General features: G+C 46.6%; 1 protein-coding gene across 1 annotated transcript in view; it reads left to right on the forward strand.

Annotated features, from left to right (window-relative positions):
* Window positions 1–11,561, forward strand: part of LOC137661602 (serine-rich adhesin for platelets-like) — a 50,731-nt gene extending 39,170 nt beyond the window's left edge. Inside the window, 13 exon segments of the mRNA XM_068397208.1 lie at window positions 597–1,438; window positions 6,065–6,170; window positions 7,370–7,573; window positions 8,441–8,590; window positions 10,442–10,554; window positions 10,557–10,604; window positions 10,607–10,741; window positions 10,744–10,979; window positions 10,981–11,088; window positions 11,090–11,113; window positions 11,115–11,234; window positions 11,236–11,376; window positions 11,379–11,561. Of these exon segments, the coding sequence (XP_068253309.1) occupies window positions 597–1,438; window positions 6,065–6,170; window positions 7,370–7,573; window positions 8,441–8,590; window positions 10,442–10,554; window positions 10,557–10,604; window positions 10,607–10,741; window positions 10,744–10,979; window positions 10,981–11,088; window positions 11,090–11,113; window positions 11,115–11,234; window positions 11,236–11,376; window positions 11,379–11,561 (2,410 nt within the window).
* Window positions 11,562–12,535: the final 974 nt, after the last annotated feature.

Genomic DNA, 12,535 nt, shown 5'->3' on the forward strand with positions numbered 1-12,535 from the left:
TCGTCTCTTTTACTAAAGCAGCCGGGATAGCCCGACCTCTGCACCAGCGAGGGCTGGACCGCACGTAGGGGCCCCCTCTCCCCACTTGTTTGCAAGTCAAGGCGGCAGCCTCTGGCTCCACGCTGGGCAAAGCGAGCCAGGTGCCTGCAGCCCCAAGCCATCCTGCTGTGTGAGGCCAGTGTTGGCTCTGGCTGTAGGTGATGAGCTGCTGGCAGCATGGGGGATGCACCCAGGCAGCTGTTTCTCATTTCCTCCAGGGCGAGGCAGCAGATGAGATGTTAAGCGCTGTGCTGGTTGGACCTAACCTAGAGGTCAGCACTTGCGCCTCAAAATGTCTGGGATCGTGGCGTAGCCCACGAGGCTGCTGGCTGTGTGGCGAGGTTGGTGACTCCAGTTAGCAATCAGCTGGCGTGTCTGGGCAGCCAGCTTACATCTCTGCCAGCTCTCTCTGAGGCGGCAGCAAATGGTGCCTGGAGGAAATTGCTTCCTTCTTGGAGCATCTCTGCAGCACAGCCATCCCAATGCGGTGGAGTCTCACATTTATTCTTTAACTGACCAGTTAGCAGAAGTGTTACAACTTCTTTATTTTGCTACAGGGAAACAGAAATAGAAGAGCTCAAAGCTCAGCTGAGACGGATGAAGGAAGACTGGATTGAAGAAGAATGTAATCGTGTGGAGGCAGAGCTGGCCTTAAAGGAAGCAAGAAGCGAAATTAAACAACTCAAGCAGGTTATTGAAACCATGAAAAACAGCTTGGCTCAGAAAGACAAAAAAACGCAGAAATACTTCGTAGACATACACATTCAAAACAAGAAACTGGAATCTTTGCTGCAGAGCATGGAGATGGCTCAGAACAGCTCGGTGAGGGGTGAGCAGTGCCTGGAGTGCACGTATGGCTCATAGGGGAAGCCACTGGCGGTGCATGCCCCGATGCCAGACAGCCTCATCACAGAAGACCAAGCTCTGGAGGAGATGGCAGGCAGTGGGCTGCTTCTTAATGAGGACACAGATAACAGGACTGATTCAGATGAAGAGAGTTTGACCACCACAACCTCTGAGCTGGGTGATCCAGCTCCCTCCAGCTCGACTGTGAATAGAGAGATGCTTGAAAATGTTCTGGATGAAGAACTAACTTCTTCCCAGGAGGAGGAGGAAAGCAGCAACATGATGGTGGAACAGGCCATCCAGACTGACGTGGTGTCATCTAGCCTAGACGTGGAACAGCTCATGCAAAATATCTTCAGAGCTCAAGATGCCTCTCCTCTAAGCCCACCTTCTTCACTGAAGGAAATGAATGAGTTTTCTGTTGGGAGCTTCAGTGATTCTGACATCATGGTGGATTTAACTCCAAGTGATCCAAACTCTGCCATCCTTTTGTCTCCTATGGAGTCTCCATGCAGGAAGGTGGAGCACAGAGTTAATGAAAACTCGCCCACAGGTGCGTCACTTTTACACCCTTTCACTTGTGCAACATGAGAGATTTAGCAGTGACCTTGGTTTCTCTAGGAATAGGTATAAGCAAGAGCCTTTCTGCATACCAGTCCTGCCGTTACCATAGTAACAGCTGTACACATCAAGCGTTATCAATTCTAGAAGTGGACACTGTCTGAAAAACATGTAGTCAACTTCAGAAAGTGCAGTTACTTACTTAGAAGAAACGTAACTGAAAGGAAAAACTGGTTCTGTCCTAGTCCAGACCAGGACAGGGGGTCCCTCATTTGCAGAGCCCAGCCCCGCCCCTCTCCGGATTGTTTGGGTCACAATGGCAGTTTTGGAACGGTCCCTCTCAGTTGGGTCAACGGACCTAGCACAGCCAGTAGGACCTGTTGGAGCTCCTCTGTCTGCATAAATCCCTTGGCATTTGAGACCCGGAAGAGGTGAGATTTGAATCTACGCGTCACCTTAGATGGCCTTCAGGAGCTGTGGGCTGTGGATGGGGACTGGCTGTCCTTTTCTGGTACGGTGACTGGTCCCATTGCTCACAGGAGGTGGAACAGCTTTAACCGTGAATCTGCCATTTCCCTTCTTCTGGGGGTTACGGGAGCTGTTTGGGAGGTGAGGGAGCTGTGAATTCACGGTCTTGAGCCAAGCTGGATAGAGCAGAGGCGGCCTGTAATTTATCTGGCCTCAGTTCTGTATCTGTAATGTAGTTGTAATCGTCTCTGCCTGCACAAAGGACTGTCAAGAAACTACGTGAAACAAAGGAGAGAGTTTTACAAAACCGGAAAGCTTCTTTATCTGACAGGTCTCTGTCTTCTGTGCACTTAAAGAAAAACGCAAAAGCTGTTCCATCAGCTACACCTGTTTCATCTCAATATCTGGGAACATGAAAGGTGTTGCAGGATAAACGCGTGCAGAAGAACAGTACAGAATCTGACAAAGCAGATAGTTTACGAGCAGCTGTTTTCCAGGTAGATCTTAAAAACAAACATGAAAAATGAACAAACCAACCAACCAACCAACCAAATAATGCATATAAAGGTCCTGTTATAGGAGTCAACACCTCTTATTTTCTTGAAATGGATATTTCTGAGTATATTCCTTGCGTATGCTTACAGGTGTAACAATCCTTTTAATTCATCAAATGATGAACTAACAAGCTAGATGATAGGGACATACCATGGTTCGTAATTTATTGTGTCAGACTATTTTCAGACACATATAATATTTTCCTTTATTTCGGCTTCTTCCTTAACATAAGTAAGTGTGTAGTTTAAAGTTTCTTTTCCTGATGTGTTCTATGCGGTTGGCATTCAGGAAAAGTGAAAACAAGTCTAGTATTCTCACCAGAAGGATAGTGTGTGTGGATTCTGTGTAGAATTTCATAACAATTAGTTTGTGGGTTCCAACAGATTTTTGCTAATAATTTAGCCTGGAGAAGAGAAGACTGAGAGGGGATCTTATCAAAGCTTGCAAATACCTAAGGGGCGGGTGTCAAGACGATGGAGCCAGTCTCTTCTCAGTGGTGCCCAGCGGCGGGACAAGCGGCAATGGGCACAAACTGAACCGTGGGAAGTTCCATCTAAATATGAGGAAAAACATCTTTACTTGAGGGTGTCAGAGCACTGGAACAGGCTGCCCAGGGAGGTTGTGGAGTCTCCTTCTCTGGAGATATTCAAAACCTTCCTGGATGCGACTCTGTGCAACGTGCTCTAGGGGAACCTGCTTTGGCAGGGGGTTGGACTAGATGATCTCCAGAGGTCCCTTCCAGCCCTAACCGTTCTGTGATTCTGTGATCTGTGTGAGAAGAACTTTCATTAACAGATGCTGTTCAGAATCACAGAATCGTATTCATTTTCATATTCATATTTTTTTCACAAGCGCACTAAGGTCCTCCTTTGTTTTAAAGGAGATATAATAAATAAAATCAGTGAGTCTAGTGTGCGGTCTTTCTGACCAAATATCTAAGCATTTACTACAGGATAAGATAAATAGTACATTGAACTCACTGTCTACATTAGAGACAATCCATGTTTAGTCAGATGAATCCCACCCCTGTCTCCTGTGTTCCTCAGCAGGTCTCTGCCAACTCTGCTCTTAGCCCTTATTGAAACCAAGTACGGTGCCTGGCGTAAGGCGGGCACGGAGGCGTAGAGGTCAGAGTTGAGGCAGGGATGGAAGATGGCAGTAGCTGTGATCTTCAGTCAAAAAAATCCTTTTTTGTATATTCCAGCAGGTTTTTTTTCTGTCCTCTGCTAATCCAGGGTGGAATATGAGCCAAAAAAGAGAAACCAATGCTATGCACACTGCACACTCTTAAGTATTTTTTTAAAATGTGTGTGAGGTCAAACTAGAGCATGCTTTGCAATTTGTGTATTTACTGCAGCAAATTTTCTGCTCCTTCTGGCTGTTTTCTGTGGTTTCCAGCCGGCTTCACCTCCACAGAAGGAAATACTGTGCATACGAAAGAGGACATTATGAATCTTCCCTTAGGAGATTTTTTTTTTGTGCTCTGCTTTTAAATTACAGTCTGTATTATTTATGCCAATGTTTGAAAGAACTTTCTGATTCCCCGGTTAACGTATTCTGAACCTACTCCAGCTACATTTTACTACGCACAACTCCCACCAACCATCAGTTTTTATTTCACGTCATTTTTCATGAAATAACACGCATCACAGCCAGAATCCTGTGTTGCTGTTACATGGTTTTCTTTTCAGTTTTCCAGCTGTACTCCTCCTGCTCATGATAAACAGTGTTGCAGTACTCATTTTTATCTTAGCCTACACAAACAGCATTCCCTTAATCTGCCTTCAGAAACAGTGCCCTGTAATCCTGTTATCATTATTGTTGACCTTTTTTGGACTTCCTCCAGGTTATTAATGCCTTTTGAATGAGAATCCTGGGATTTAAACTGTTTTCTGAGCAATGTTTACTCAAGAATTGATAGATTATTTCCTTTGCTATTTTCCTTTACATCCCCTATTTCTTTTTTGTCTGACATCTTACTGGGTTCAAAGCGGAGCTATGCAAATAGCTGATTTGGGGGTTTGCTGTCAAATCGAAATATTAAAGAAAACCTTTGTTTCAGACTGAACAAAGGCAGTATTCAATCTAAAATATATAGAATGTTTGGGGAGATTTGTTGATGTGTTTACCCCCTTTTTAAAAGAAGAAGTAAATTTGTCAGTTGTCAAAATCAAAGCATCATTTCAAACAGAAAGTAGAAAATTCTGGTTTTCCCTTTTCTGGCCATGTTTGACTTCAAATCATAAACAGTTTCAGCGTTCTCTGAACTTTGTTTTTCGGTGACCGTATTACTACCTGAAAGTTTTTGCTTCCCTCAAGAGGGATTACTTTAACTACTTTCTGAGCAGTATTGAGTGGATATGTCTGTCTATTCCTGTCTGTTTGTATGTCTGTATTTATACGTAGGCATGGAAAGCTAAGGGGATGTCTGTATTTCAGTCGTGCAAATCTCACTTATTTGATTTCACTGTGGTGAAAAGACATTGGGAAAGCTGGTGGTTACTGGGCTCAGAAGTGGAAGCTCGATCTTAAACAGCTAAGCAGGTCTTTGCAGATAGCGGTGGCATTTTGAACACTTGGGCTGTTTAAGCAGTGATATTTTACTTGCTTTTATGTAGCTGGATATCTAAACCCTGGTGAAGCTGTGTTTTAGACGCCTTCACTCTGTTTTGGTTCTCACTTGAAGTTACGATTCTGAGCTCAGGAAGAGCCTAAGAGAAAGGAGAAATGCACGTCCAGTCCCTGTTCCAATAAAGAAACCACAAGCAAACTCATAAAATAAAGCCCAGCAGCCAGAAGAGCAACTAGATGGAGGTTGCCCAACTTTGACCAAAACTTTAGATTGCAGAGCTTTGTTTTCTCAAGTCTGTTGGGTGCAAGGGGTTGGGTAGAGTCTCCCCAGAGAGGTGGGAGCTGTGGGAAACTCAGACCTGTTTGGATCTCACCCGTGTAGCACAGGGTACTGACAGGCATCCCAAATGGGGTGGATTTACAGAGGAGGTGGAGAGAAGCATGATAAGCTGAGAGGACAGCAACCCTGTCTCCTAATCCGGTTCTTACTGCCAGATGCGATGTGTATCCCAGGTGGTGTGACGGGCAGATGCTGTGCAGCCTCTGCCCAGTGCAAAACTAAATCTGGCCCTGCGAATCCCCAGTGAAGCAGACAGCAGAAGAGGGCTTTCCATGGGCCACTTTTCTGTGGACCCTGATGTATTTGATGTAGCGTGAACCACCCACCCCAGTCTTTAGACAGGAGCCGAGCACTGAGCCGTTCAGTGCTTTTAACACCAACCTGCTTCTAGCCTGCCCAGAAACAAGAGTTTCACACAGCTGAGAAGCTTTTCTTACTGAGACCGACGGGAGGCATTTCCCAAGTAGGTGGCTTCAACTCTTGTTGAAGTGCCAGTTCTGAAGAAATGTTGAAAATCTGGAACAAATCCAGCGCTTGTCCTCAGGGATGTTTGAAAATTCATGCAACTTCTAAAAATCACACAGGACAGACCAAGGAAGGATGCTTGTGCTTCATTGTGATTTTGAAAACACTCTTTGAGTTATCATTTCCACCATGTTTTCACTCTTCCCTTTTCCTTTCCAGGGAGTGAAGCCGATTTTAGCCCTTCAAGCAGCATGGGCGGTATTTCAGCGCCTGCAGTCCGTATGTCTGCTGCTGGAAGCAGCAAAATACCTTCTTTTTCTTGCAAGTAAGCAAAGCAACATTTCCTGAGCAGTGCGAGTGTTGCTAGTGCAAAGAGGTGTCTCCTTTGCGATATGTTCTTTTTTAACTGTTTGACTTAACTCGCTATGAAACATTTCAGTGTTGACACAGACTACAGTCCTGCACTTCATTGTGAAATAATTATAAAATCTCCCAAGTCGGACAATTTCAAGAAGAGATTTTGCTTCATAATTCTGTGGTATTTAAACTTTTGTGTTCAAGCCTTCTCTTTTGCTGCCTGGATTTGCCTTTTTCCATATTTTTTGAAACCTGCCCTTTCATTACACTTCAAAAGAACAACTTCCATGGGAGGATGAAGGTAGCAGCGTAGTAGTGCAGGAAGGCAAACCAAGTGAGCGAGCGAGTAACGCCCCTCGAGAAGCTGTCCTCAGAGCGCCCCAGCCCTTTGGCAGCTGTTGGGCAGTGCAGATACGAATTGCTTTCAAGCACACACAGTTGACAGTCAGATTATTGACTAAAGAGTGGGAAAAGAAAGGTAGATATGTATGAGGGAAACTGTAAGGAAGAAGGAAAAGGCTGTGCTTCCCTTTGTCTGTTTTAATACCGTTTCAGCCTGCCTGCGGTGGGGTTCAGACTGTATCTAAGCAAATGAATAGCTGGCAGTGACAGCTGAAGCACCCAGTATGCCAAAGGCAGAAAAGAACAGTGGCTCAGGCAAAATCTGTTTTCACTGCACGCCGTGATCCCTCGGGCTGCTTGCTGAGGTGCATGAAATCAGTCTTACAGCTAACCTCCAGGGTTGGGCATCTCTCCGCAGGCCTGGCCAGGAAAAGCTGTAGTGTGGTTCTTCTGGCACTAGTCCAGATTGCAGTCCTCTCATTACTCAATGGAGGCAGAGGTCCAGGGAACGTGGATGAGCTGATGGAATCAGAGGTTCAGGGAACGTGGATGATCTGATGGAGTCACTGGGAACTGTGCTACCCACAGAGAAATGTGAAAATGGCTGAGGTTTCCCTAGATCACATAGTTCGGACTGAGAGCCCCGCAGTCAGTGAAAGAACACGCGGTGCCTGATGACTTCAGGACCTTCTTTCTTCCCTGACACTCACAGTTATCTATCATCTGGTTTAGTGTTTAGACAACTTTGTGTGTGAAACAAGACACAAAGTGGGTTGCATGATGAGGATAATCCAATATGCTTTAACCATGTTGCTTCCCCTCCAGTCGAGGCCCTTATGGTCGGAATAATGGATGCATATCCTACAAGTCCGGAGCCAGCCCACCTGCTGCCCGTGAAAAGGACCCTTTCTCAACACTGAGCAAAGCCCAGCTCAGACTTGCTAAGGTCTGTCAGAGTTACAGGGCTTCTTCAGCCAGCAGCAGCAGCTCAGACTCATACAAGGAAAGCAACAGCAGCCCAGTGATGAGGCAAGTCTTTTTTTCGGCATCCTGGTGTTCATCGCATGGAGTTACCTTCTCTGCGCTATAACGTGGGATCAGCTGTCTGGGCTGCCGAGCAGGTCACCTTGCTCCTCGGCATAGGTGTGACTCCTCATGTTGGTGGGGTAGTATAGAAAACATTCATGTGGTTTCATGCCATCAGTTCTCATCTGGATTTACTGCTTCTTTTGTATAAGGGTCGTTTAGCATTGGAGAGGGTTGGGTGGGGTAGTATAGAGAACATTCTTATACACTCAGGTGAAAATTCACCCTGCCCAGCCTGAGGCACCTCCCTGTGCAGTTTCCTGTACAGAAAAGAAGAGATCTGCCAGAGCATGTGACACATATTGCAGAGAAGAAATTGCCGCCACGCTGCTGCTCTTTCCCTCTCTCTCTGTGTGTCAGGCAACTCAGCAGCCAAGCGTGTCAGACGCACACCTAAAGCTAGATAGGCTGAATTGAGGTTTCAGGTGCTCAGCGTCGTAACTCGTGTGTGGAGCTGAACTCAGTCCGTACGCTACCTCACCTGGCCGTGTCTGCAGCTGGGTGCCCTCGACGGTGGCCCGGCTGCCTGCTCTTGGGCACACCACCCATTTTGGGTGAGGGGGTGGCTAGGCATTATAAAGTTAAATGTCTCTTTTGATGTAATGGCACTGAAACCAAGTACTATAGCCACAAATCGTCCTTTTCCTCAAGTACTTTGATTTGCCAGAGGGAGTCACTTGTGCGGACGCTGAGGAGCCCCAAATGAGTCAAGTGTAGACTCAGCTTTGTACCAGTCAATAGGATGTTTTTGCCAGGACTGAAGAACTGTTGGAGTGATGTCATGTGATGGTTTGTTTTTTTTCTTCTCAGGCGGTCAGGGAGATACAATTCCTGTAGTGACAATCACAGCGTTAAGCCACAAAATCCGGAGCAGTATTCGACTCCTCTGCGGCGGGAAAGAGTTACAATACAGCATTTGGAAACAAAGCTGAACGAATCTGAGAGCAAACTTAAAGAAAGGTATATTTCACTTCAGCAATCACAGTTAGAAAGATTTTTGCAGGAGCATTTAGGGGTGGGAGTCTGTCAGGTTCCGGATTTAAGTCTGTCGGCAATTGCCCGGCCCATGGCCCTTAACAGCAAGCCCCGCGTGGGACCCGCCTTATTAGTAAATCTAAAACTTAAATTCAGTTGGTCCCTGCCAGGACCCACCTGTAAATAACTTCAATGCAGTCGGTCCCGAGAGGGACCCACCTGTAAATAATGCCCGAAAAACCTGATCAATACATAGATTCGTGATCCTTGAGTATGGATAAAGCACAACCGAGGCACGGTATCGACAAAGTTAACCTGTGTTTTATTAACTCCAACAAGTGCGGTAACGAGGAGGAGAGAGAAAGAGAGAAGTAAAAAGGAAGAGAGGAAAAGGAGATCAGTTGAGAGAGAAAGGATCGTCATGCCCCTGGATCCCGCAGCGTCCCCTGGGTCCTCTGTTGGTGGTCGGCAGTTGGACCCCCCACAGTTTACACCGCTCACAGGACAGGTCCGGTTCCCACACTGTGGCGCTGACCTGTCACCTGGCTGCTGCTGGTGCCCTGAGCAGGTCCCTGGGGTCCTAGTACCGTGCTGTCGCCGGGACTCAGACAGCTCCTTCAGGAGGGGGTGGAGGGCTGCACGGCGGGAACGTCACTCACGCTTAGTCGGAGATAACGTCGTCCTTGCCCCCCAGGAGATGGTGTCTGAGGACGTGGGACAAGACCATTTCTGAGACAGTACCTAAGAAAGGAAGAGGGGGTGGGGGGGAGGCGCAACATGGAGCCGATCCCTACAGAGTCCTGAACATTTTTACTCATTTCTTGACCACATAAATCGTTCATTAAGAAATTTGAAATATGATCAGTCTGATTAGGTTGTTTTCAGGTATTTCAGCTTTCACAGCACGCTCAGTGAATACCTACCATGCAGGTTAGGTATGAGTATGGCTGTCTTTTTTCCCTTTTTTGAACTTTCCCAGTAGAATATTTTTAAAGGATAATTTTTTACCAGTCTCATTTAGCATTGAGACCTTGCCAGCATGTATTACCTCAGTCTCCTGTTCTACCTCACTCAGTGAAACATGACTCCAAATGTCCCGTCTCCCCTAATGAAAGAAAAGCTCTTACACAAACCAGTGTGCCAGCTTGTGTTTTGTCACTAAGATATTGAATTTTTCACAATAGCCCTTTGTATGGGTGCTGAGCAAAGAAGTGACCATGTGTATTACACAGCAACAGATGTCGTCTCTTTTACTAAAGCAGCTGGGATAGCCCGACCTCTGCACCAGCGAGGGCTGGGCCGCACGCAGGGGCCCCCTCTCCCCACTTGTTTGCAAGTCAAGGCGGCAGCCTCTGGCTCCACGCTGGGCAAAGTGAGCCAGGTGCCTGCAGCCCCAAGCCATCCTGCTGTGTGAGGCCAGTGTTGGCTCTGGCTGTAGGTGACGAGCTGCTGGCAGCATGGGATGCACCCAGGCAGCTGTTTCTCATTTCCTCCAGGGCGAGGCAGCAGATGAGATGTTAAGCGCTGTGCTGGTTGGACCTAACCTAGAGGTCAGCACTTGCGCCTCAAAATGTCTGGGATCGTGGCGTAGCCCACGAGGCTGCTGGCTGTGTTGGCGAGGTCGGTGACTCCAGTTAGCAATCAGCTGGCGTGTCTGGGCAGCCAGCTTACATCTCTGCCAGCTCTCTCTGAGGCGGCAGCAAACGGTGCCTGGAGGAAATTGCTTCCTTCTCGGAGCATCTCTGCAGCACGGCCATCCCAATGCGGTGGAGTCTCACATTTATTCTTTAACTGACCAGTTAGCAGAAGTGTTACAACTTCTTTATTTTGCTACAGGGAAACAGAAATAGAAGAGCTCAAAGCTCAGCTGAGACGGATGAAGGAAGACTGGATTGAAGAAGAATGTAATCGTGTGGAGGCAGAGCTGGCCTTAAAGGAAGCAAGAAGCGAAATAAACAACTCAAGCAGGTTATTGAAACCATGAAAAACAGCTTGGCTCAGAAGACAAAAAAACGCAGAAATACTTCGTAGACATACACATTCAAAACAAGAAACTGGAATCTTTGCTGCAGAGCATGGAGATGGCTCAGAACAGCTCGGTGAGGGGTGAGCAGTGCCTGGAGTGCACGTATGGCTCAGGGGGAAGCCACTGGCGGTGCATGCCCCGATGCCAGACAGCCTTATCACAGAAGACCAAGCTCTGGAGGAGATGGCAGGCAGTGGGCTGCTTCTTAATGAGGGCACAGATAACAGGACTGATTCAGATGAAGAGAGTTTGACCACCACAACCTCTGAGCTGGGTGATCCAGCTCCCTCCAGCTCGACTGTGAATAGAGAGATGCTTGAAAATGTTCTGGATGAAGAACTAACTTTCTTCCCAGAAGGAGGAGGAAAGCAGCAACATGATGATGGAACAGGCCGTCCAGACTGACGTGGTGCCATCTAGCCTAGATGTGGAACAGCTCATGCAAAACATCTTCAGAGGCTCAAGATGCCTCTCCTCTAAGCCCCACCTTCTTCACTGAAGGAAATGAGTGAATTTTCTGTTGGGAGCTTCAGTGATTCTGACATCATGGTGGATTTAACTCCAAGTGATCCAAACTCTGCCATCCTTTTGTCTCCTATGGAGTTCTCCATGCAGGAAGGTGGAGCACAGGGTTAATGAAAACCGTTTCATGGAAGAACTTGATTTTATAGAATCTCATGATGATGACGACACCTTTCGGCATGTCAATACTTTCTCTCAGACAGGACTAAAGAGGAGATTCTGGAGGCAGCAGTCGTCCTCACAGATGTTCTGGCTGTAGCAGCCCCTGTTGTGCCAACTATCATGTGGGCTTTCAGTGCCCAGAGAGGAGGAACAGATCCCATCTACAATATCGGAGCGTTGCTTCGTGGTTGCTGTCTGGTGGCCCTGCACTCCTTACGCCGTACAACCTTCAATATCAAAACCTAAAGTCCACTCTGTCCCTGGGCTCTCTCTGCTGGCTGAGGCAGAGAGAAGAGGGATGAGATAGACAAAAATATAATAAAAAGTTATTGTATATTCTGTCAGAGTCCATCATTTTGCTTTTGACTACGTGATTTGCACTATAAATTGGTTCGAAAACATGTTCCTTGTTTCAAAATAAAAAGCTGAACCCTGTAGTTCCACAAGATTTTTTAACTGGTGGTTTTTAACAGTACTGCTGCCCTGCAGAGATAGTCCTCCTGCTCCCAGGCACTGTGTCCCTCCCCTGTGCTGGTGTCTTTCTGGTGCCAGTGCCTGGCTTCCAAATTACTTGTGTTTGCAACAAAGATTCAGGAAGGTCATTGAGCATTATATTAAGGAAGAGAAACCTGACAGACAATTTGACGTAACAGAGTCCCCAAGAGTTCACAAAGGTGGCCACGAGAGCACCTTGTTTCTCTGCCGGTAACCTCCCTCTTCCATGCTCTCCTGCTGCCTCGGGTTCCTGCAGGCCAGCTGGCTTGCCTTATGACACTACTGCAATACGTATTGCCCAAAGGTCACTTTTCAAAAGCTTTCGAACACGGATTCAGTGAGAATAAAGAATTGCTTATTGAAAGAGAATAAAGAATTCCAACTGACAAGGCAGTAGGGAGTTAACTTTCAATGTATTTAAATTACTTGTGCACATCCACTTAAGTGTAAACTATGCAGAATTAAAAACTATCATCACCTGAAGCAACCTTCTGTGGTAGATTGCAACTGTGGACAAACCGGGCACACAAAACTTAGAAATATTTGAGGTACAAAGACTACATATTATCTTTGTATTGGATAGGAGAGGGAGTGCACTTATTAAACACCTTCATAGTCTCCCTTAAGTGATTATTAATAGCTATATTTTTGGAGATCATGACCTGCTAGTCTATGTTCCACCAGAAGGCCAGAGGCCAGATAGTTGACAGTGCTGTCAGTCTAAC

This window comes from Nyctibius grandis, chromosome 3 (assembly GCF_013368605.1).
Source record: "Nyctibius grandis isolate bNycGra1 chromosome 3, bNycGra1.pri, whole genome shotgun sequence".
NCBI classification, from domain to species: Eukaryota; Metazoa; Chordata; class Aves; order Nyctibiiformes; family Nyctibiidae; genus Nyctibius; species Nyctibius grandis.